The 26,461-nt window shown below is 43.4% G+C and overlaps 2 protein-coding genes across 2 annotated transcripts in view; one reads left to right on the top strand and one right to left on the bottom strand.

Moving 5' to 3' along the window:
• The window catches only part of LOC306924100 (A-type voltage-gated potassium channel KCND2-like), a gene marked incomplete at its 5' end in the record, with an annotated part of 78,990 nt that extends 59,473 nt beyond the window's left edge, over positions 1-19,517 (top strand). The window contains 5 exons of the mRNA XM_079502449.1: positions 3,114-3,276; positions 6,311-6,409; positions 8,309-8,407; positions 12,978-13,213; positions 17,438-19,517. Coding sequence (XP_079358575.1) covers positions 3,114-3,276; positions 6,311-6,409; positions 8,309-8,407; positions 12,978-13,213; positions 17,438-17,600 — 760 coding nt within the window. The 3' untranslated portion in view covers positions 17,601-19,517. The remainder of the gene's footprint in view (positions 1-3,113; positions 3,277-6,310; positions 6,410-8,308; positions 8,408-12,977; positions 13,214-17,437) is intronic.
• On the bottom strand, positions 17,901-26,461 carry LOC306923993 (melanopsin-B-like; the record flags this gene model as incomplete). The annotated part of the gene is made up of 2 exons (XM_079502337.1): positions 17,901-17,927; positions 25,637-26,461. The coding sequence occupies 2 exons, from the start codon at positions 26,459-26,461 to the stop codon at positions 17,901-17,903; spliced, it is 852 nt and encodes a 283-aa protein (XP_079358463.1).

The raw sequence follows: 26,461 nt of genomic DNA, 5'->3' as shown, positions 1-26,461 counted from the left end.
GCACTTACACTTCCTTCAAGTAACTAAGTACCGCAACTAAATTGATAATTAAATAACAATGTCAGTAGTTAAACAAAAATAATTATTAACATTTTAGCTCGCTAAATGTACTTGTTACTATGCAAAATATCCCTGAGTTTACACACATTTCCTCACATAAAACAAGTGCATGAGAGCTACAGTACAACAGTCAACAGACAGTACATTAAGTCGTTTCAAAACTAAAAATAACCACTCTTTCTCCAAAGTTATTTTCTCCAGCAAAGCTGGCTTTCTAACTGGGTGAGATGGTTGTACTGGTACAGGGGAGCCACCGTGTCCTCAGGTGGGACCAAATCGGTTGTTGTCCACACATTCTGCCAACTGTGTCTTTAGGTCACCTACTATACCTCCCTCAGATCCACATAAATTTGAACTGATCCGGGAGCAGTATGGGTTAGAGCCCCAGCCTGTGTCCTCCGTGAGGAGGAAGCCCAAAAAACCCTGGTCCCACAGTGAGGCCTTTAGGAGGGCCATTCAAGCCGCAAGCGGAGCCTGCAGCACCACCGTTGCCCAGGTGGAGCCTGCGGAATCCACCACTCCCGAATTAAGTGTCTGGTGCTGGGAATCTGGTGCAACGCACAGGCCCTGCGCTGCACCTGGTGAGAGCAGGACTGGACCTGGTGAAAAGGAGGGGCCCGGATAGGAGTCAACCCACAGAGCCTAGTCCTTCCATGCGCCAGATTGGAAATCCCAGTCCCGGCAGAGTACTTCCGGAGCGGCGGATTGTGTGGCCCTGCATGATCTTTCCCTAATGGGACTAATCGAGGGTAGCTACTGGGATGTACAGTAAGTCGGGACTTGATCACCCCGGCTGGGTCACCTGAGTGAGGGGTATGATGTTGTGAGACCCGAAACCCTGATGATCTTGGGATACATCACTGAGGATACGTCCCAGGTGCAATGTTTTTTTTTGTTCTAGATATCGTACTTTATTGTCAGTTTGCACTGAAATCTGTCAATTGCGACCCAGCGGCCTTGTATGCAACACATATACACACATTTGACACAACACAAAACAGAAAATAAAATACAATTACATACATAGAAACATAAAGGCAAGAGCAATGTGTCCACAGCTCAGTCTAGTCCTGCATGCCAAAGTCCTGATTAAGCCTCAAAGTCGACTGATGGACAAAAGACCTCTTCATTCTGACCGTATTGTATATATCTCCTTCCTGAAGGTAGCAACATATATTGTCCATACAACACATGGCTAGTGTTAGAGGTGATATTCCTTGCTAACCTTAGGATGCTGTTACCATACGTGGATTATAGCCTCTGAAGTGGTTGTCCAACAATCTTTGAACAAATGTTCAGTTGTTGCTGTATTGTTTAAAGCAAAAGAGGAGTTTTAGTGTTTGCTTCTGTACAAAAAGAAAAACATGAATATTTTACATGGATGGATGTAGATTACGCCCAGCACTGAGATTGACTACGCTGTGATTCCCAGGCTCTATATTAATCTTGTTAATGGGCTGACTCTCCTCTGTGTCACACCTGCTGATGTGTAACCTATTAATGTGCTTACCGACATGTCTGGCTGCTCAATGTTTGGCTGGTGGTGAGAAATGACGCGATTTACACTAGACCAATTTTGTGTGGGAAATTAGACAAGACATTTGATGTAATAAGCTGGTTCTTTGTGACACAAATCAGGCTAATAGCATGCATGGTATACTATAGACGTTTCATGTCGATCCGCCTTCAGTATTGTCTGTTTGACGCCGTGTCGCGAGGAGAGCTCTGCGATGACGCAGACACAGGATTTAACACAAAATCACTTACCTACTGTAAGTGCTCGTTGATTGAGAGCCACATTATAGGCCTACTTTCCGAGACCTTGTTTTTTTTGGTACTTAGCTCTCGTAAAACATGGCATAGCTCATGTGCTGTTCTGCTCACAGGTCACAGGGGATGTGTTGTGTGTGTGCATGTGTGTGCATGCGTGTGCGTGCGTGCGTGCGTGCGTGCGTGCGTGCGTGCGTGCGTGCGTGCGTGCGTGCGTGCGTGCGTGCGTGCGTGCGTGCGTGCGTGCGTGCGTGCGTGCGTGCGTGTGCGTGCGTGTGTGCGTGCGTGCGTGCGTGCGTGTGCCTGGTCACGGCGTGAAAGCATTAGCCAGTGCCAGCAGGTGTGTAATTATATATGAAACATGGTGTTAAAGGATGGAGGCACACATCACAGCAGTGCATGCTGGCTCATGCAGAAAGTAGGGCGCAAAGGAAGACGTCAGAAAAGTTATATTTATTCTTCAGTTGAAAAGAAGATGTGACTTTTCATTTGAAGCCAATGCTGCAGTGATCCTATCAGCATCATTAAAGAAATAGTATTTTAAGAGGACTAACAAGAGCTGCTCAAGCACTATAGGAGGTATAAAGAGCTGCTCAAGCACTACAGGAGGTATAAAGAGCTGCTCAAGCACTATAGGAGGTATAAAGAGCACTATAGGAGGTATAAAGAGCACTATAGGAGGTATAAAGAGCACTATAGGAGGTATAAAGAGCTGCTCAAGCACTACAGGAGGTATAAAGAGCTGCTCAAGCACTAGCACTATAGGAGGTATAAAGAGCTGCTCAAGCACTATAGGAGGTATAAAGAGCTGCTCAAGCACTATAGGAGGTATAAAGAGCACTATAGGAGGTATAAAGAGGTATTCTGCCTTTAATCCATTTAGGCCGGGAACGCATCTGTGTCAATTATTTTAAACTTCAGCTGTTGAAAATAGCAGATCTACAAGCCCATAGTGCAGCACTGAGTGCCGCGCTACGAGCTTGTAGATCTGCTATTTTTTTTAAATCGTGAAAATGTGGCGCACGTCCCTGGAACAAAATATTTTCAGATGGGGGTCGGCAGGCCATCTAATTTCTGGTGTCCTTGATATGAAATAGTTTGAGAACCACTGACATACAGTAGAAACATACTGTTTCATACTGTACATAAAACTGTCAGGATTTAGAAGACGTTTTGTATAGAATCTGGTCTCAGTCCTAAATGGGTTCATCTCAAATCTGAACTGAATTCCCTTCCTGCTATACCACAACTGACCATTTCATTTCTGTTCTGTTGTGTTTCAGATACGGCGACATGGTGCCCAAAACCATCGTGGGGAAAGTGTTTGGCTCTATCTGCTCACTGAGCGGTGTGCTGGTCATTGCCCTGCCCGTCCCGGTCATCGTGTCCAACTTCAGCCGAATCTACCACCAGAGCCAGAGATCAGAGAAGAGACGAGCCCAGAGGGTACTCTCCTTTTCTTAGTCCCTGCTTTGACCTCTGATTGTCTCTCCGGTCCGTCCTACTCCTCGCTCTCTCTCTCTCTCTCTCTCTCTCTCTCTCTCTCTCTCTCTCTCTCTCTCTCTCTCTCTCTCTCTGACTCTGTCTGTATCTGCCTCCAGGGGCGTGCACAGATAGACACAAGGTGCTAGAGCACCTGCCCTTTTGCCCTCTGGGCAGCAATGTGCCCTTATGAAAGTTCCTTTTTTGTACAGTTTGTTCATTTTATTTTTAGTTGTGTACAGTGTGCAGTATGTGGCCCATGGTGACATCGACCAATTCTTTTTTTTAAGGACCACTTCACCGCTTTTCATCTTCATATGCTCACTAATGTTCATGACAGTCTGTGTCTCATAGGAGGGCTGTGGGCAGTTCAGAAACCCGTCCACCAGTGACATCATCGATGGGGAATCCAAGCTACTAGATACTGCTAGATACTGCAGGCTTTCTATTCCTGAAAAGTTGCAATGTGATAATGGAAGCCACCGTTCTCCCGATAATAAAAATCTAAATATATATTAAAAGGAATCTTGTTTCAAAATAAATCTGCCTAACGATGATGCCACTGGTGGACGGCTTTCTGAACTGCCCACAGCCCTCCTATGAGACACAGACCGAGTAGGAAAGAAATGGTGGCATTTTATCATGAACATTAGTGAGGACCAATTATATGAAGATATGTAGTGGTGAAGTGGTCCTTTAAGATATGTTTTGGGCTTTTTGCCTTTATCGATAGTGGAAAGTGGAGACAGACAGAAAACAAGGGGAGAGTTCACGCTGAGTTTCTTCTACAGAATGAAGTCCTGCTTTTCTAATGCTTCTCGCAAAAAGCTGGTTACAGGCCTCTTCCTGACGCAGCTCGATTATGTCTACCGCTGTCTACCGCTTTGCTAGTTCCTCAACTCTGAGCAAACTCGACCCCTTGTTTCATGCTGCATTGAGGTTCATAACCAATTCCCCCTAAATGACTCATCACTGTACTCTGTACGCCCTAGTGGGTTGGTACTCCGTAACGTCTTGCAGGTTGCTACATTGGTATATTCTAACTTATAATGCCATTCTTGGTAATATCCCACGTTACATTCGTTCTAAATTTGAACTTGTCCAAAACTCTCTCAACCTCAGATCAAATGCTTGGCTGCGCTACGTCGTGCCCCCAACTAAATTTGAGGCTGGAAAAAAAAGCCATGCTTATTTCGGACCCTACTCCTGGTGGTGCCCTTCCGTCAATTCCTTTAAGTTTCAGCTTTGCAACCATACTCCCCCCGGAACCCAAACACTTTGGTTTCCCGGGCGCTGTCCGGTGGGTCATGGGTGTAACGCCGCTGGATGGTCTTGGAATGACCTACAGACCAGACTCAAACTGGCTGTTGTGATTCCCCTAGTGAGCTTTAAAAGGATTGCGATGGGCACACTTCCCATACACTGCTCCTGCTTTGACGTATAGCAAATGTTCTATTGCTTTTTTAGCTAATTTTGTTGCTTAGTTTTTGAGCTTCTTCGGTAGTGGGTACTGTATTCATGAGCATTGTATGTCTGTCCTGTTTTTTTTGTCATGTGTTTTTGTTACTGGCAGAGCTGTGTCACTTATTTTGCCTCTTCTCTTGGCCAGTTCACACTTGTAAAAGAGACTTCAGTCTCAATGTGGTTTTTACTGGTCCGGGACAACATCGACCAGTTATTTTGAAGAGCCAAAAATCCGCGACCTGATCTTATGATGTCTAACTATTGCGTGTGTTGTCGTATATCACTTCTGGTCTCCTGCTGGACGATCAGAAAGGACTACCGCGAGGATCACAGCGTCACAGCGTCGTGGAATAAAGCTTGTTTTTACCAGAAATGCCATCTGGGACAAGGAATAGGAGATAGAAGCGATTGAAAGAAACAGATAGAAGGAGCGCGGGTGTGTGCGCAGTTCAAGATGGCATGCTCCAGTGTTATTGACAACACCAGCTAGCAACCCAATGCTAATGTGAGTAGCATATCGACTCGATCGATCAAAAGCTCTAGAAAAGACTAACGGTAATCTCCGCCATTGGCGCTGACCAGGCCAGATTAATCCAGATTAATCTGATTAATTCACGCAATTGGCGGAGAAACGGTTAAGGCTCCACGCGCCACACAAGGTGCCACTTTTTTCACTTGAGCACCTGCCCCTCAAAATGTCTGTGCACGCCCTCGCTTTCTCTCTCTGTCGTCTACTGTATATGCTAAACCCCTTATCCCTAAACTTCTTTGCCTTTTTTACTATTTTGAAAAACATTTTTGAATAGTTCAAATCACCGATCTACAAGCTCACAACGTGTCGGCTGGTTGAACAATTTTAATGTTTTTCAAAATAGTAAAAAAAAAGGCAAAGAAGTTTAGGGATAAGGGTTTTAGCACTGACTGACTGCCCTATATCTTACCCCTTACCCCTGAACTTATTTGCCATTTTTTACTATTTTAAAACATTTTTAAAATAGTTAAAATATTCTACAAGCTCACAACGTGTTGATGTAGAATTGGCTAGTTGTGGCACAAGATAGGGCCCTTTGTCTTTCTCGCTGTCTCTCTCCATCTCTCAGGCTATTCTTCTCCTCTGCCCCTTTCCCCCTCTGTTCACACAGCAAACTGACAACCCTACAGTGTCTTCCACAATACTGTACCGTGCTGTCTTTATTGTGTCTGTGTGTGGAGTGCACTGCATATGTATATGTATATCAGGAGAGGTCGTGTGTTTGTTGGCAGTGGGAGAAAATGAGAGAGCCAGGGAATGACAATGACTTAACAAAAGACCTATTTACTGTCAGCAAAACTTGACAACAGCAGTATGTGCATTTATTTCCCTTCCCCAAAAGTGTTTACCAGGGCAGAAAATCCTAATAGCAGGTTCTAAAGCCTTGTGGCGAAATGTCGCTCTGTGTCGCCAAAAGGGAGACAGAGCCAAGCAAAAAAGAAAAGTGTCAGTCGGGGAAAAACCTCAGGGACTAAAACAGAGGTCTGTTTATTGTTCGAACAGAAAACGCGGGTCGCTAGAATCCGCGCCACGAAGATTCGAGGCACTAACGCTTATATGCGCTACAAACACAATGGGCTCCTGATCGACTCACTGGTGGAGGTAATGTTGTGTGTGTGGGCGGGGCGGGGGTGGGTTGGGGGTGGGGCGGGCGGTCAATGGGGTTCGAGAGAACGTCTGATCGGACATTACTGACGCTTGCATGCTGCCGCTCGGTGCTCGGGGGGGTTCATGCAACCACTACTTCCGCCAACATTTTAACCATGTATTTATGTCCACACAAAAGGAGATGCATAGGACACATATTGTTATTATTATCAGGTGCAATAAGATTACATTTCCAAAATCATGGCATGTGTTTTCATGGAGGCATCACTCAGCATCTATCTATGGGTATAAGTAGCAGCGTCTCCGCCATATGTGGGCGGATGCCAATTATAGCAGAAACACTACAATACTACTTTGCCAGCCTTTTTGCCTCCTTTTCGGGCATGCCAAGTTGTTGGGGCGGGGGTGGTGTGTGTGTGTGTGTGTGTGTGTGTGTGTGTGTGTGTGTGTGTGTGTGTGTGTGTGTGTGTGTGTGTGTGTGTGTGTGTGTGTGTGTGTGTGTGTGTGTGTGAGAGCAGGGTTCGGGACCAGGGGTGCTTCTCATGCTGTGAAAACAGGGGCCACAATCATCTCAGTCCCTCTCTCTCTCTCTCTCTCTCTCTCTCTCTCTCTCTCTCTTTCTCTCTCTCACATCAGGCCTCTCAGCCATTGACATATAGCTTCGTCAACACTCACTCAACCTCTCTGTGTCTCTCTCTCTCTCTCTCTCTCTCTCTCTCTCTCTCTCTCTGTGTATCTTGCTCCATGTGTACTGCAGGAGGGCCAGCTATAGGTCAACCCATCCCTATAGTCTAGGCACTCGCACACGCACGCACGCACACACGCACACAGACACGGACTCATAACCAGGCTCTGCATGTCTTGTCCAACAGGGTTTGGAGGGGAAGGAGGGAACCAAACATAAAAAGGCTTTAGCGTGCACCGTGCAGTACAGGAGGCTTTCTGGCCAGCCGACATCTCCTCGAAACTCTGTGTTTTTATGTTGCTCCTCAGATCATTCACCCAATGGTTTTATGTAGACTAACAAAACGTGTCTTTGCATCTATAAGGCCCGCTCAACCCTTATCAGTGTGTGTGCGTGTGTGCATGCGTGTGTGCGTGAGAGTTTGCGTGCATGTGTGCGTGAGTGAATAGATTCATAACTAATTGCAACTTCTGATCCTGACCATAATTGCCCGCAGAAAAATCCCAATTTGAACCACTATATGCGACAGATATATATATGCGACAACTCTAAAACGGGTCTCCATCTCACCAGGTTCTCGGTAGAATGGCTGCCTGGCTGCTGCGCTGCTGAGCTGCGTCTTTGGCCCTCTCTTTGCTTTGTGTGCTCTCTTGCTCTCTACTATACATCATGTTGCTATAGCTGTACGTTGTCTGAGCCAGGGGTTCCCAAACCTTTTCATGTCAAGGACCCCCAAAATGACACTCATTAGCCTGCGGACCCCCATTTGAAAACGTGTGCCAGGGACCTCGATGAGAGAAGATTTTTACGGCACCAGCAGTGATTCTCAAGCATTTTAATTTCGAGGACCCCCAGTTCATGGCATTTCTCTCTCTGAGACCCCCATTTATTTTGTTAAATCAAAGTTAATTTAACTCTGAGAGTGTACAAATGGAACCAAATGGACCCGTTAGGGTCCATTTGGTTCCATGTACACTCAGAGTTACAGACCCATAAGGGTCCATTGGTTCCAAACTATCATTTAGCTGGGGACCCCCTGGAACTCCCTCAAGGACCTCTAGGGGTCCCCGGACCCCACTTTGGGAACCACTGGTCTGAGCCACAGTACTTATTATTATTATTATTATTTATTATTATTATTATTGTTTTGTTTTGCTTCTGAAGCTTATCTTATCTCTGTATGTTGTTCTCTCTGTCTGTTATCCAAGGCCTCCAAAGAGGCAGGGCAGGTTCTGGTGAAGAAGGCAACCAACCCTCCGTTTGAGACCCAACACAACCACCTCCTGAACTGCCTGGAGAAGACCACGGTAAACATAAGACCTTTTTTATAAAGTGTTCTAGACCACTTGATCAGTCTTTAACCCATTTAGACCTGAGGGTGATTCTACAAATGTCTTCTAAATCCTGACAGTTTTCTGAAAAACCCATGTCTATCTGTATGTCAGACATTTTCATGTCAAGGACCCCAAAAAATTTATCTAATTGGCAGCCGACCGACATCTGAAAATATGTTGTTCCAGGGACCCCCCCAGAAGCAAAGATTTGAGTTAAAAACGTTCGCTCTGAAATAGGGATGTGCCGATGAGACATTTTGGCTGATATCGATATCCGATATAATTAATTGCTGTTATGGCCGATAACCGATATTACCGATGTCGATATGATCTCATTCTGTATAATTGAATAATTATAATAATTTTGTCCATTCTGAAAAATACATGTAACAGGGTGTCTGCACTGCAGGCTTAGGCAAGTCAGATTTAACTTAAATACCTTTATATTTAATATTGTGAGCTTGTAGATCTGTTCAAGCTGTTACTTTGGGCTTGTTTATCTTTAAAGACAGACTGATTAATTAATCAGTCTGATTGATTAATCGAACCGATGCCGATTAATCTAAAAACAACTAAAATCGGCCGATACCGATGTGTTCGCCGATTAATCTCCCATCACTACTCTGAAATAATAAATATTCAAAGATTTGCACCACATTTTCACGATAAAAAAAAATAGCAGATCTGCTATTTTTCAACACCTAAAGTAGGCCTATAACATTATGCTTAAAACACCAAAAGGGTGTCCAGCTATGAGACGTATATATACGGACACCAACGTATACTCCGTGTATATAATGGTTGACAAACTGAAAAACAGCAAAAAGAAAAACAAAACTGGAAAAAACCCCACCCCAGCCCCAGAAAGGTTAACTACACAGCTTTCAATACTCTGTGTTGTCCATAACACCCTTTGACAACAACAACTCGCATAGAAAAATCAACCCAAAGGAGATATTGATGGCAGAACCTCAAAGAACCTACCCCAGATCTTTTCATAAGTAGCAGGCTTTCTCCTTACATTGTACAGTATCTTTTCTGGAGTACAGTATGATGAAAGCTCATTCAGCCAGTGTCTCTGTGAAGGTGAGTTTTCAGATTTCCAGTTAACCAAATTTATTTTCTTTGCAGCTGTACAGTAACACAACATACTCTTTATTAAAATTTGTGTTGATCAGCTTGACTGTTGACTATTTTGTTTCATATCCTGCAATTATTCAGTTTGGCTGATTGGAGTCTTCTTATTCCAATGAATTGGATTCAGTTCTAAAAGGAGCTGGCTAAACAGATTGTGTTCTTTTGCGGGTGGAAGGGGCCCGGTTGAAAAGCAATATAAAGTAATATGTAATAATATTACTCTTGATTCCAAGTAATACATAATATAATAGTATAACTTTTTCTAAGGAGTAATAAGTATTAAATAACATATTACTCTCCTAAGTAATATTGCCCAACACTGGTGGACACACACTATAAGCTGGACTTATAGGCAGAGGCGTATCTACAATTAGGCGAGGGCAGGCGTCCGCCTGTCCAAATCCATTTCTGGTCTGGCCAAAATCCATACAATGAGAAAAAAAGAAGACAAAAACAAGACCTGAGAACTATTCATGGACAGCTGATTGGCCGTTGCGGTAGAGCGCGACCCTCAATCACCCATTGGAATGTAAATGCATGCCTTTCAGCCTTTGTATCCTACTCGTCTGGCAGGTATACTTCTTTGAAAACCTTTAGTGCTACGATTGTGCGCGGGGAGACGACAATTAACACATGATCTTGCCTGCCCAAAACGTAATTCCTGGATACGCCATAGGAGGGCCAAAAATTGAAGAATAAAACTACATATAGTTCCTGTGTCTGCAGGGGTCACCAACATCTGTACACGGACAAATGTGTCCGTGGCAAAGACTTGGTCATGTCTGTGGCAAATATTACATTTTCTGTTTTACACACACACACACACACACACACACACACACACACACACACACACACACACACACACACACACACACACACACACACACACACACACACACACACACACACACACACACACACACACACACACACACACACACACACACACACACACACACACACACACATTATAATGTTCTTATTTTGACCCCCAAAGACCCCCAAATGTGGTTCCATTTGAACACTCTCAGAGTTACAGACCTGTTATGGTCATTCAGGGCTATCTATTTATGTGTTTCTGGTAATATTATTGTCCACTCATTTTGTCTGTGGCAAAAATAGAATGTTCACAAAAATGTCCACCACAAGCCATCATGGCAACCTCTGCGTTTCCGTTCATAATGGCCACTTTCAAAAGCTTTTGTGTCTGTTACATACATATATAGATCAGTTAAAAATATAGCTATAAATGGGGCCAGGAGAAGTTGGCATTCATCTAGCAGCAGCAACATCATGCCAAAGATAACATGCCCCTTGATCGGCCCTGCAGTCAGTGTAATGACGCGGTGCCCTCAAAACGAGAAAAAAAGAAAGAAAAAAAAACGAGCAGACTTCGTTTTATATGCCATCTATAATTTAGAGATATAAGAGCATGAGCATCTCTCACTAATGTTTTGCTGCATGCACCGTGACTTTGTACTTATACACGTGGAACTCTGTCTCTGTCTAAACTCCACACAGCTTAGACGTAACGTGGATGGACAGTAAAGAAAAAATCAGTGTCTCTCCTCCTCAGAGATGGCCGTCCTGCCCTCCTCCTCCTCTTCCTCAGTAAAAGGCTTAGCTGCTTCTGGTCGACGGGGGTTGGGACAAAGGGGGGGGTGGGGGAGGGGGATGGGGATGGGGGGGGGAGTCAGAGCGAGCGAGTGTCGCTCTGATCCCGGCACACATGTTTACACCAAGCCTCTTATGGTGTGCATTATAGATGTCAGGGAGCTGAACACAAAGACGTACAGAGCAGGAGGAAGGATACAGACGCTGGGGGGGAAGGTGATGCAGGGGCAGGGGGCGGCAGGGGGGGTCCCTGCCTGGTGACAGCCTGCCATCTGGTGGCCTGTACGTGAGATACAGTGGCGGAAAAAGTACTCAAATGTTTTACTTAAGTAAAAGTATATAAATACTGTGATGTAGATGTACTTATCCGTTACAAGTAGAAGTCCCCGGAATTCAAAATGTACTCAAGTAAAAGAAAGTACAAAAGTATGCGTCAAAATGTACTTAACGTACTAAAAGTAAAAGTACTCATATTTGCACAATATCCCATTTCAACAAGTTCAATATTTTGAAAATAGCCGAGCTACGCTCCCTAAGCTATGCGTCGCAATGTGACCCATTGTGAGATTGTAGATCGGCTATTTTCAAATGGCCGAAATGTATAGGGTTGAAGTGGTTAATGTGTGTTTTCTAATAAAAAAGTAATTAAGTAACTAAAGTTTTCAAATAATTGTAGTGGAGTGGAAGTAAACGTATTGGAAATTGGAAATACTCAAGTAAAGTACAAATACCTCAAAATTGTACTTACGTAAATGTACTTAGTTACTTTCCACCACTGGTGAGATGTAATGCGCCCGGTAGCCTGACCTTCAAGTCTGGCCCCCTGGTTTGTCACAGCGATAATGGCGATGAACGTTTCCACAGATGGCACTTAGTGTGGACATCTGCGGAGGCAATATATTTTGATTCCATCAATAACACATTTTTCTACTGCCACAGCTTTTGTTTACAGCATTTTAAAGTGGAGACAGTCCTTCAAGTAGCCTATATGGAATGAGCATATCGCCCTATATATATAGCCTACAATTATTGGTTTTTGAAGGTATGACTTATGAGTTGGTGTAAGAGAAGTAAGACAGGAATATGGGCGACATTCAAACCAAAGTCATCATCACAATTCGGTCTGTGAGCTTGCGGTATACAGTATGTCCACCTGACCCATTCAGGATGGGAACCCCTTTTGGTGTTTTTAGCATTGTTATACTATTAAAAAATAGCAGATCTACAAGCTCATAGCGTAGCTACAAGTCTGGAACAACATATTTTCTGATTGGGGGCCAAATTCAGATAATTCTGGGGTTCCTTTGACATGAAAGAGGTTGAGCACCACTGACATAGAAACATACAGTTGGAGGCCATCGATATTGTCCTTTTCTTTTTGCTGAGGTTTGCGTGATCTGCGCAAAAGGACAGTTAACCCATTTTGGGCGGGAACCCCTTTTGGTGTTTTAAACATTATGTTATAATTTAGCTATTGAAAAATAGCAGATCTACAAGCTCATAGCGCGCCACCGAGTGGCGCGCTACGAGTTTGTAGGTCTGCTATTTTTGAAAAATCGTGAAAATATTTATTTCAGAAAACTGGAGGATTTAGAAGGATTTTTTTTTTACATTTTGAGGTCAGGCCTAAATGGGTCAAATGATAAGGGACAATATCGGTGGCACCCAACTGTAGGTTTTTCAGAATAGTTTTTTAGAATGGGCCTCAGTCCTAAATAGGGTGATTGCTGGCTCGTACCGACCAGCAGAGTGTTGATCTCATACCCCTGGCTGTCTCCTTGTGGTGCAGAACCACGAGTTTGTGGACGAGCAGACGTTCCAGAACAACTGCATGGAGATCGCCTTGAGCAACAAGCAGGGATCATCTCGACGTTCCTCCTCTGTGTCCTCGTCTCCACACGGCGGCCTGTCCTCCTGCTGCTCCAGACGCCAGCGCAAGAAGAGCAACTACAATCTGCCCAACAACTCCAACAACCAGGAGCTCAGTACCATACAGATCAGAGAGAGACCCATCGTGACCAACAGGTATAGCCTCTATCCCTATATATTCTCTTGGTGTTTATTCCCTCATAAGTCCAGCAGCCAACAGGTTTCTTTTGTTTAAAGTGGGAAATTTGGTATATATATTCTCTTTTTATTGGCCTAAATTATTGTCTATATACATACATACATTCATGAATCCACTTGTTGACCGGCTGTCAGTATTGTACAATTTATTTTCATAGGAGGATATACTGTATGTGACCATACTATTAACAACCTATAAGGCAAGATTTTCAAATTGTCATTATGCTTTATGTAGCATGTGGCATGTCAAGCTAGGGTTTTTCCATGATTCTGAATCCATTCCAAGCATTCGTTTTGCACCAAAAACAGTCCTTGGGCTAAAAATGGCCATAGACACATGCCCAAATGTGCCCAAAATGTGGCAGTTTATAATAACCCAAGGAGTTTTTCATGCAAAACTACTGCTTGGAATAGATTCAGAACCATGAAAACCCACTAGTTTGACAGGTCACATGCTACTAAAAGCATAATGACATTTTTGACATTTTTGTATGGTCACATATAAACCCCTATAAAAAATTGCTCAATACGAACAGCCAGACAGCAAGTGGATTCATGAATGTATTTATGTACATGTATATTATATAGATAATATTTTAGGCCAATAAAAAAAGAAATACCAAATGTCCCACCCCACAGACCCTGGCTGCCGGACGATCATCCCCACGATCCCTTTCTTTGTCTCTGTTGCTCTCTCTCCCTCTTTCCGTCTCTCTCGTTCTCTTCCGCTCGTGGCCCCACCATATCTCTGTCTCTCTTTCTCTCTCTCTCTCTCTCTTGCTCTTCCTCTCTAGAAACAAATGGAAGCAACCGTATGCGTCTCATTTCAGACACAAACTGGATGTAGCAGAGCAGCGTGGCTGCATTATGCATGGACATTTCAGCAGCAGCAGTAGTCCCATTTAAAATGTAGGAGACCAAGATCTGCCTGGCTGTAATTTTACAAGAAAACGTAATGGAGTCATCTCCTCCAGCACCCCCCCCCCCCCCCCCCCAAACAACCCCCCCCCCTCTCTCTCTTGCACGCACGCACACATGCACGCACGCACGCACGCACGCACGCACACACGCACGCACACACACACACACACACACACACACACACACACACACACACGTCCACGCGCACGTAAGTACCACAGTTTCAATAATGGATTATGACTATGACTGCTGACTTTTATACAATCATAGAACATAGTGTCAGAGATGTTTCACAGCTGACTCCACTCGAGACCACTGACCCAGAGCCTGTGCCTCTTAAGTGGACAGTGGACACTGTCCGTTGAATTCCTCTCGTGCAAGAATAACAAAATATTGCTATATCTTTTATACAAAATGCCATCCTTAATGCCCATTGAAAATAAGCATTCTATAAAGGTTCTTGTAAATACCATTTCTGCACGATCACATTCAGACATTCTTTATCGATAGGCATGTAGAGTCCATGTCCAAGCAAGCACAGTCAGGACCTGGACAAATTAGTGACCTCTCGATTGTGGCCAAACCAAGACTAGTCACATCTGGCCCAGAATATCACCTGATTTCAACCAACATAAATTCTGCCCAGTAAGACGGACGTCCCTAGAGAGAGTCCGATCGAGGCCAGATCAACTTAAGTCATATCATAACTAGTTCAGATCTGGCCCAGAATAAGCTATATTATTTCAACTGGTGAAGACGTCCTGGAAATGATGTAAAGATCATCCCCATATGGGCTGTGATCTGGCCTAGTCCTGAACGTCCTGAACATCACCGGAGGACGTCATCATAACGTCATCATGACGTCATTTGGTGATGGGACGTCCCATCAACCTGCTCAGGGCTCAGTCCTCTCTCACCGGTATATGGCAGTGGTTTTCAACCAGTGGTCCTGGGACCACCAGTGTAGCTTGGGTTCCAGCCTGAATTGCTGCATTCCATGATTCTGAATGTCCATGCTTCTCACTGTTGAAAACAACTGTTCGAGACTTGAGAATAAAAACCTACGGTAAAAAGTAAACGATTCAGTAGTCCACTGTCAGATTGAGTAGTACAAAAGAAATTACGGCTGTGTGGGGTGAGTTTAGTGAATGGATGTTGCAGGACAACAGCAGTAGCTGTGTGGGGTGAGTTTAGTGAATGGATGTTGCAGAACAGCAGTAGCTGTGTGGGGTGAGTTTAGTGAATGGATGTTGCAGAACAGCAGTAGCTGTGTGGGGTGAGTTTAGTGAATGATAAGGGGACGTTCAGGACAACAGCAGTAGCTGTGTGGGGTGAGTTTAGTGAATGATAAGGGGACGTTCAGGACAACAGCAGTAGCTGTGTGGGGTGAGTTTAGTGAATGATAAGGGGACGTTGCAGGACAACAGCAGTAGCTGTGTGGGGTGAGTTTAGTGAATGATAAGGGGACGTTGCAGGACAACAGCAGTAGCTGTGTGGGGTGAGTTTAGTGAATGATAAGGGGACGTTGCAGGACAACAGCAGTAGCTGTGTGGGGTGATTTTAGTGAATGATAAGGGGACGTTGCAGGACAACAGCAGTAGCTGTGCAGTGTGCATTGATACAACATCAAACTGGTGTTTTTCCTCAACCCGCACCACAGACCAATCAGAAGCCACGGTTCCATTTCAACCATCATGTCCCGCCTACCTGTGGAGAATAGGAGACTTTCCAGACTGAGTAGCGCAGTGAAATTTTCAGATCCACGGAATGCAGCGAATCAGGCGAATTCCAGGTGGTCCCCAGATGGAGAGTTGGTAACCAAGTGGACTCTTTCGATCTACGTTTCGATTTTGTTTTCAATGTCCGCCATTGTTACTCGCTCTCACGGCCACTCGCATAGCGAGCAAGATGTACTTCTCCTGAAGTACATCTTGATGATGTCATCAAGATGTACTTCACCATGTTAATGATTTTTTTCAGACCTCCAGTTCTAGGAAACAAAGAATGGGGGAACTTTTTTATTATTTCCACAACAGCTCTAAGGTATATTAATGACATGAAAATGAGTGGAATTCCCCTTTAAAGATCTATAAGGGTCCATTTGGTTACCAACTCTTCATCATTTAGCTGGGGACCACCTGGAACCCCCTCGAGGACCACTAGTTGTCCCCGGACCACTGGTTCAAAACCACTGATTTAGATAATTGTGATTCATAAGTTGGTGGTAGAGACAGACAGGAAGGAGAGAGAGGGGAATCAAGCTGTGGAATATGATCAATATTCAAACCAACGTCATCACAATTCGGTCTGTGACCTTGCCGCACAGTATGTCCACTTGCTGGCTGAACCAGCCAGTGAAGGCCAGCCAAAAATACAAATTAATGAAAGTGAAAATACACAAACTATGTAGTTATTGAGCCAGCCATCCAGGCCAGAACGTGGTGCCAGTGCCAGACAAATCAGCAAAAATAAGCATAGGGGAGACTTCCGCCCGCCTCGGTAGTGATATCCGTCTATATTTGAGCTACATCCTCATTCTCGACGCGCAATGGATTGACTTTCTTAGCGCGATCAAAGTTTAGACTTTTATAATGTCTCAAAGATCGCAAGTTTGTCTCATTTAGAGGAGAATAGGGACTATTAAGCGTGCGCGTGGCCGCGTGTGCGTCGGATCGGGATGTAGGTGTTTCTACCATGTGAGTAAAAAAATCAAAATAATCGATAATTAAGTATTTTTAAATGTTTTTGAATCAAATCTCGTGTTTCTCGTGGATGGCTCTGGTGACCTTAATATAATGCCTTTTCACGAGATATACAACGTCTGGCACAGACACGGTGAAGTTCGGTACTCAAGTAGTGCTTCGTTATACTGTATGGTCCACCACTGACTGACCTGCTCGGGGCCCAGTCCTCTCACTTTGTCTCATTCTCAGGGGTCGTCAATCAATATGTCCGTACACGGACAAAATGTGTCCCATGGCAAAGACTTGGTCTTGTCCGTGGCAAATTGAAGATATATATATTTTTTTACACACCATTATAATGTTTGAATTCCACGTTTTCTTCACAATATGTATGACACTGATTTACTACGACACTATGACACATTAGGAGTCCAACTAGTACTAGTGGTTCTCATATTTTACATGACCTGGTCATTCAGGGCTATAGCTCTTTAGGAGTTTCTGGTAATATTATCGTCCGCTCATTGTTCACTGAGGGTGTCGGTGTAACCATTTACCACTGATCTCTGTCACACAGCCGCTCCAGCCTAAATGCCAACCTGGACGAGACGGTGCCCTTGAAGAGTGACAAAGCTTACATCACGCCCTCCATGGTCACTCTGTCTGCCCCGCCAGCAGACGGCTCCTCCAGCACCATCGCCTACTCTCAGAGCAACATTGTGCGCGTGTCTGCATTATAGAGGTCCGATTATTAGGCCATCTGGTCCTAGCACATTATACCAGACGCTGTGGATGGAGAGAGGATCGAGGAGGGACCACTGAGCATCCAACCTGCCATAATTTTAAAAAGAGGATTGTATGTGTTTGCAGAGTGTCAGGTTTTTTGAAACCAGCACCAGTTATACCTGAAGGGGAGGAACTCTGCATTGGAATTAGAAAGCTGTGGATGACTGCCTTGGGATTTAAAAATAAATAAACAATAGAAAGAAAGGGGAGCCCTGAAATGTTTGCTCCTTAAAGCACAGTAAAGCAAGGAGACGCTAGGATGACTTGGTTATCGCTGTTGCCTAAAAACAAAAGGGAGAGGGAAAAAAGAAGAAGTACGGATGAACAAAAACTTTATTTTTGAATATCTGTAGTCTATGTATGTGTTGTCTCATGACTCAAGGTTGGGAAAGGAGGATTTAAGTTCTATGGGTTATTCGGGGCCTCTGATACGATAAAGCACACACTTAATCATCAAACCAAGGCTATTTTTGTGAATATTGTATTAAGTCTATTCACACACTGCACCTATTTAAAGCCACTCGACCACAATTTCACATTGTTTTGTCTTTGAACCCTTTAATAAACTGATGACGAATAATTCCCATTGATGTTAAATGATAAACCATACATCCGCTGGAATGGATAACCGTTGTGAATATTCATTTAACTGGTCGATGTCACTGCTTGATGAGTTAAAAAAAGGGGGAGAAAAAGTACTCTGCATCCCCAAAATGTCTGTGAAATGTGCAAGTGAGAGTCCAAATGACAAAAGATCTGTGTTGACATAACAGTTACATTCTGATGTGGATCTATGTGAAAAAGCCATAATAAGACATAATTGATGGTTGATTATACAGAAATATACAGGGTATATGTTAGATAGCTCACAAGGTAGGAATACAATCAAATGTTTTCATTAATGTTAAGATAATATTAAAGGTAGGGTGAGTGATTTTCTTTGTTAAAATAAGTGTTAAAAATGCTCTATATTGTGATAGTACTCATTGCTATATAGAGTGTTTTTTTCAGTAACAATATGAATCCATGTCTCTCCGGCTTTTTTATTATACAGAAAATGCATTTTCAGGTCGGGATACCAATTTGATCCAATCAGGATAGAGAACGCAGTCAGGAATCAGGATACAGACTAAACAAGTGGAATTGTAAGTGATGACACAAAGAAATGAGCAGACAAAATTGGAACTGGAACACTGTTAAAACAAAGCTCATAAATGGCTACTTTCTCCTGATTGGCTGACATTTTGTCACCTACCTGAACATGTATTTTCTGTTTGTTAAAGAGCTGGAGAGACAGGGAGACCCCTGTTACTGAACAAACATTCTATAGCAATGATTACTATCACAATAAGATTTATTTGTATCACTTACCTACCTTTAATCCCATCTTGGACACATATGCTATAGACCTGGGACACTGTATGGTATTGGGCATGCGATTAAGCATCAATTCAATAAAGACCCTTCTGATAATGTTAAAAAAAAAAAAACTTGATAGGCCCATTTTGTATATTTTTCATAAATATTATACTGATAATACCTTTGTAAATATCTCGGTTATAACTTTGTCAAACACCAACGAAGCCATGGCTCCTCTGATTTCTAGGTTTAGTTAAGTTCTTCACATAGGCTTCTATTTCTGTCTGTTGACTGGTTGAATAAAGGATTTGCATGATGTCATTGCAGAATTCAGTTTTATTCAAATGATATTTCTATTTATTGTATGTTTGAGTTTATGAGAGAACAAATATTACGCAGATTGGATGAAAGACACAATGAGAGCGGTATGCCGCACGTTAGACTTGGGATGTGTTCTGAGGGCAACATTTAATTGCATTGGTTCTCCCGCCCATGATGCCCATCCAATCAGTGAGAGCAGTCACTTTAACTGGCAGTTGTGCCTTATGAGACTTCTGCCGTGTGTTTTTAGAAAACGATGCCGAAACCTATAGCCTTAATCCTGATCCTAACCTCACAAAAACTATGCCTAAACGGTAGAGCAGGTCGTCCAATGATCCCTGGGTCGGTGTTTCGAATCCCGGCTCCTCCTGTCCACATGTCGAAGTGTCCTTGGGCAAGACACTGAACCCTACAATGCCTCCAATTGAGTCGGTTGGTGTGAGCTTGCCACCATTGGTGTGTGAATGTGGGAAGTGAGGACGCTGGCGTCGACTGTTCGCCGCTTCACCTCCCAATGTATGAATGAATGAACCATTGTAAAGCGCTTTGAGCACTTAAAAATGCAATTCATTATTAAACCCGCACAAAAATGATGCCTAAGGTTGCAAAATTATGCCTATAAATTGGCGAAAATTATGACTGATGAGAACATAGTGTAGAGAAGTGGTTTCCAAACGTTTTCATGTCAAGGACCCCCACAATGATACTCATTAGCCTGCGGACCCCCATGTGAAAATATATGCCAAGAACCCCGGTTTGATCTGAATTAGGCTACAGTCCCTTATTTAATGGCATTTCTATCTCTGGGACAAATTTAACTGAGAGTGTACACATTTTGGAAACATTTGGTTCCATTTGTACACTCTGAGTTACAGACCCATAAGGGTCCATTTGGTTCCTAATTATCATTTATCTGGGGACCCCCTGGAGCTCAGGCAGCTGCGCGGCGTGCCTTACGATACATGTCGGTTCCAATGAACTGCAGCAGCCAATGACGCATCTAGGTTTCCATGTCTATGTCACAGCCTGGTGTGCTCGGCTTGTTGAACCCGCCTCCCACCCCGCCTCCCACTGATTGGATGGGCGGGAGAACCAATAAAATTAAATGCTTTGATTGATTGATTGATTGATTGATTGATATTTTTATTTCACAGTATGTAGAATGGGTACATTTCACACAAAAGTACAGGTCAATCCAAAAACTGCTACTTGAGGATACAACCAGAAAAGGCACAAAAACTTGACTACAACAGGGTCCTCCATTTACAATTCATCTGGACATTTAATAAGGTAGAAATATACAGTTCTATGGAAAAAAAAAAGTTACTGTGTGGCGGTCCCTCTACTGTACCCTCTACTATACAGTACTGTACTGTCACTGTACTGTATTGGCAAACCCGAAAGCATCATATATACAGTTAATACGTGCGTGTGTGTTTGTGTGTTTGTGGTGAAAAACAACCATGCTTTTTTTTGTGCTCATACCCAGCCAGGCACCCACCCAGCCAGCCAGCTACTCAAAAAAAAGGGAAAAAAACATGTTGCCCTCAGAGCATTATTCTAATGAATATAAGTCACCCCGGTCTCCCCGGTATACCATGGTGTGAAAGATGCAATTATCACATGCCATTTCCATCTGAGATATGAATAATTACGTATAATTTTGACAATGACCTGGATTGTGACCTTGAACTTTGAATGACTGATGAATCATTTTCGGGACGGAACTTCAGGGCAGCCTAATGATCATTCCCACCCAGTTTCATGAAAAGCTGCTCATCAGGGGAGCGTAGGGGGCACACCAAGCCCCCAGAATGGCTGGTCAACGTTGAAGCCGCGAGACGTAGTGGTCAAAGCTGGAACGGCAGGCAGGCCCCTGTATTTAGCACGAGGAAAGAAACCCCGCGCAGCAGCTGGGGTTTAACATTGAGCGCTCGTTTACACTTCCACATTTTCCAAACAACATTTGGTGGTCAAATGTGGAAGTAGAGCGTTCTTCCGGGTGCTTCAAAACGCCACTGAGCAACTTCAATTGAAATGAATAGCAGGGGGCGGGGCTGGCGCTCTCCGTCCCCACTCTATCCTTACCATTTAGACCTGAGGCCGATTCTAAAAATAAAAAATGCTTTTTTTGTTTTCTGAAAAACGTATGTTTCTATATCAGTGGTGCTCAACCTTTTTCATGTCAAGGACCCCCAGAATTATCTGTATTTGGCCGCGGACCCCCATCTGAAAATATGTTGTTCCAGGGACACCCTAAGTAGCCACTCAATGTGACTACTGGGTTGGGCTTGCTGGATGCATGTTCCAACCTCTAGTATAGCTGTCAGAAGACGTTATGGGGTGATTTCACCTTTATGCGACCTTGACCTTCATATAGCTTGACCTTTTGTACCCAAAAGTTACTCATCATTTTGGGGTCGCCTACTGGTCATTCATTATTAAAATATGCAGACTCATTCTTATTTTGTTAACAGACAAACAAAATGGGGCACTAACCCCATTGGCAGAGGTAAAACATATCATATTTGATCAGATCCAAACTGTTCATTTGAGGGACAGAATGATCGCTTGTGTGGGACAGGGGGACGGGACGGGGTTAGCACGTTATTACTTAAGTTGCTATTAAATGCCTTGATTTCATATTTGACCATGGGCCTAATTTTGTTATTAAACCCCTCTGGCGTCTCACATTTTGTTTTAAAATGCAAATGTTGGTGTTATGGTCGACTTGGAACTGTAGTCTGTAGCCTATATATTTGAACAGGCTTAAAAACACATCTTGCAGGAAAAGACACAAGGAGAGAGCTTTACAACAGAAAGCCAACTATTAGGGGACTAACTATTTGGGCATTTCAACACTGCTGTCTGCCAGTCACAATGTGGGACAGGATCTCAATTTGTGGGACGCCTGAAAAGTCTTTATTGGAAATGACTGAGGGACTGCCCCATGCAAAGGGGGACATCTGGTCACCCTAGATAACAGAAATGACACAATAGGCATTTGGTTCAGTGGATAGAATAAATAGTTCTACTAAATATGTACCCATGTTTGCTATTTGACATAAGATAGTGGTAGCCTAATCTAAAGCCTAAGTTATATGCATCATGCCGCACACATAAATTTGTCTATTTTCAGTGTGCGACACCGACGTGCAAGTAAATCAGTAATTGCCATTCATTTCACAACGTTTTGGTAATCATTGAGACATGCTGTGAAGTTCTCCTCTGAGGATAACAGCGTGCTGGTGACGAGATCCCAACAATCCTCCCTGGGTTATTAGTCACATGTGTGGACCTGACTGGCCCAGTGGTAGGTCCTGTGTTGGAGACCGAAACACAGCAGCTGTGCTGTGAGGAGGTGATTGCCTTGTTCGCTCAGGTCTGCTCTCAGCATGTCACCCCCTCAAGTGTTTATTAACTGCCAAGGACGTGACGAATTTAATCCCACTGGAAGATTGTGTTCAATTATTGTCTCCATGACAGGACAGCAAACTCCCCAGAGGCAGCATCGTCAAATAAACATGGAAACCTAACCTGTCCCGATTTCAATTTTCAGTTGACCTTTTTGAAGCACTCTGTGTGAATACATTATGAAATGAATTTACCGGTATTTGTGTTGGTTGTCAAGCACTTGAGCAATCAGCTAACATTTTGGGGGCTTCCCCGTGGTCCGACCTCCCGTTAGGGTCCATGGTTTCATGTCTTTCAAGAGTGGGAAAACAGTTGAAATCACATTTTGTAAAATGATTTCCACTTGTTCCTGAGCCTGTAAAACTCTGTCCGAAACTGAGGGTTCACCGCTGCGTATATTATGGGATCACTAAGGGACGTCATACAGGCAACTGAGACGGACAGGACCTCCACATTCAACACCATCGTCATCTAAAAACCAGAAGATAGCCATGTCATGAAATGGCAAAAAACATTTGGATGTTTTCATAATTGTAAATCTTATTACAGGCTATCCTGCTTAACCCTTAGGGCCGATTCATACTCCTATTTTAGAGCCGAATAAAAGTCGGTTCGGCTCTATAGAGCCTACAATGTGACGTCATTTTAGGTTCGGGGGGGCGGGTACCGTCCTAAAGTCGGCTCTTCGGTGCTACTGAACATTTCTGACGAGCCGAAATCATTTCGGCACTACAGCGCCGAAACAGCGGTAAAATAGGAGTATGAATCGGCCCTTAGATGCAGCCCCCCCAAAAAACAACACAAGTTGAAATGTAAAACTGAGCAATATTATAATATTGTAGCAACTTGATTGTATAGGCCTGTAGTACAGTACATGAAACAAATGTGATTGAGGGGAGATTATTTATCCAGTACATCCAGGCCAATCAAATTAGGTTGTTATGGAATGTTTTACTGTTCTGTAATAACTAATAACGGAAAAACTTGAATATGTTACTCATTTTAAAATAATTTTGTATGGCCTGTATTGATTATTTGTTACTGGGCAATAATTCCATATTCTATATCAATATCATGATATGAGACTAGATCGCCTGGGATCGTTGACAAGCAGTAGTACATTTATTGTAACTAAGTTAATATTGTAACTATTCTTGGTTTTAAATGCTGCTTCTGCATTATAGTAAATTAATGTGATGTAATTTTCTGAACTTACCTGAATGTTCTTGCCTGTTCTATTATTTGCCTTCACACGATTAGTTATTATTATTATTATGGCATACTGAAGCATTACCATATTTTTACAAAATTGTTTATATAGTATGTGAAAGCACCAAATACCTTGATAGATACTGTGAGCATGACTGACATAATATAAACAATATAAGATTTCGTAAAAACACAGTAATGCATCAGTAATGCAATTAGCCTATAAAAACTAAGCACGTGAAGGCAAATAATAGAACAACCAAGACAGAGGCTGCTGGTTTTTTTTAAAGAATGTTTCACTGCTTTACTGAGATAAAAAAAGGTCCCCGGAACATCCAGACCCCCAAGAACATGGCCCTGTTCCGGCGTCTTCCCGCGTCCGAACCGGTATCGTGTTGCAGCTTTCCGTGCTGACACGCATCCGTGCTGGGACCGACACGTACACATACTGTATGTACATACATACATACATACATACATACATACATACATACATACATACATACATACATACATACATACATACATACATACATACATACATACATACATACATACATACATAGCTGCGTAATGGAGCGGAGGCAGCGCTCAACAACAGAGATGATAATGGGGTCAAGAAGATCCAAACATTGAAAACGCCTACCTCTGATCTTCTGTTGTGATGGCCCAACAAATTCAACAGAATAGTTGTAATCAGTGGCAACCAGAACAGGAGAAAGGTGAAAATGATGTAACCAGAGCGCTTAGCCATTTTACTTTCCTTGTTTTTGTTGACTCTCTCTTTATTGCCTAAATAAGGCATCATACAAACGGCACCATCTGTCTCTGCACCTGACACTGCGCTTGCGTGATGTGCTTGAGCTTGGGAAAATGCACTAACTTGATCATCTTTAACGACAAACACTTCTCTGCCGCTATTGTCTTTGACTTGCTCTGTGCTTATCGACGCTGAAGAGCATTCAGTCCCATTTGCCTGTGGTGCAGATGCATTTTCAGGACGTCGTTCTTTCGTTTCATACAGCTCCTTTTCGATACACACTTTATCTCCAGACTCCTTTTTGAAGATGCTTTGTACCTCCGTTACCGGGCTCATTATATCAGCCACAGTAACTTGATTGGATGGCTTTGGCTCTATTTGCAGCACAAGAGGCCGTTGCAGGCAAAGCAGTGTTTTATCTTTTAGTTTCAACTCATTTCTATCATCCGATGTTATAAAGCTGCTTTGTGTCTCTTTAACAAGGGTCCTCAAACCAACTTCCACTGGCTTATTATCTTCCTTGGGTGACTTTGCGTGTACTCCTGTGATTTTAGTGTCCGCATTGGTTAAGATGCCTTTTGGCTTTTCAGTCACGTCGAGCAGGGAAACCGCCAAATCTTTACCGGATGTGCTCGGTTCCACTTGCTTCACACGAGGAATGGTTTGTTCTACTCCAGGGAACAACGCCTCCACTTTTACTTGAGCTTCCGTGTCAGCTTTGTTGCCTGCAGTGTTTTTGAATCTACCTTTCGTCACCTTTGTTGCATTTGGTTCAGCTTGCTGCACTTTCGGAGGAGATTTTTCCTGGATTGACTCAGGTAACTTCACTGTAACTTTGAGTACAATTTTACTCTCTGGTGGTTTTGTTGAGCCCAGTATAACAATCAAAGAATCCTTGTTTGCCTGATTTGGTTCAGCTTGTATTACCTGCCCCACCTGTGCAACCGTTTGCCTCTGGGATTGGTTTTGCTCTGATTCACTTTGTCCTTTCTCCTCGCCACCTTTGTCCTCGTTTTGCTTTTGTTCGTCTGTCGTGTCCTTTGTTTTTTCTTTTCTAGAAACATGGACAGACCCTTTGTCAAATATTTTACGGCCGTGCGCTCGTACTATTGCAAATATGCGAGCGTAGAATCCAGTGATCAAAACAAAGCAGGCTGTCCACAATGGGCCCAAAATGTATAGTCCAAAAGTGTCATAGGAATGCATTGTTCCCAAGTGTGTTCCATTGCATTTCAAATAGACAGGTGAGTCCTTCACAAATGTTAGACAAAGAATGGCAACTACAATAGCCACGGTCCAAATCATAGGAAGCAATACCATAACACGTTTTCTCCTCGTTTGAACAGATTTGAAGGGGTGTGCAATGGACTGGTATCTCTCTGCGCCTATGCATGCCAACGTCATCAGCTGGATGCAGCATCCGAAGGAGAAAGTAACCACCTGTGCATTGCAGATCAATTCCCCCGCCCGCTCCCTTTGATGCACCACGGTGACAATGGCGAAGAGCATGGGGCAGTCGACGGCACAACGAAGGACGTCTATGATCGCAAGATTCACCAGCAGCGCATTATTCCAGGTTTGCAGTGATTTCTGGTAATACACTGCCCAGACAACAAACAGGTTAGCCACGACGCCAACAACAGAAGTGATCAGCAGAATGGAGCAGTTTGCCACAAGGAACGCAATGTCAACGTACTCCTCCCAGATTGTGTCGTTCCGAGAACCCACAGAAACGGTTAAATACCTTTTCAT

The sequence above is a fragment of the Electrona antarctica genome (genome assembly GCF_951216825.1).
Source record: "Electrona antarctica genome assembly, chromosome: 5".
Taxonomy (NCBI): domain Eukaryota; kingdom Metazoa; phylum Chordata; class Actinopteri; order Myctophiformes; family Myctophidae; genus Electrona; species Electrona antarctica.
The sequence above is the reverse complement of the archived record's forward strand: the minus strand, read 5'-3'. Positions and strand labels throughout refer to the sequence as shown.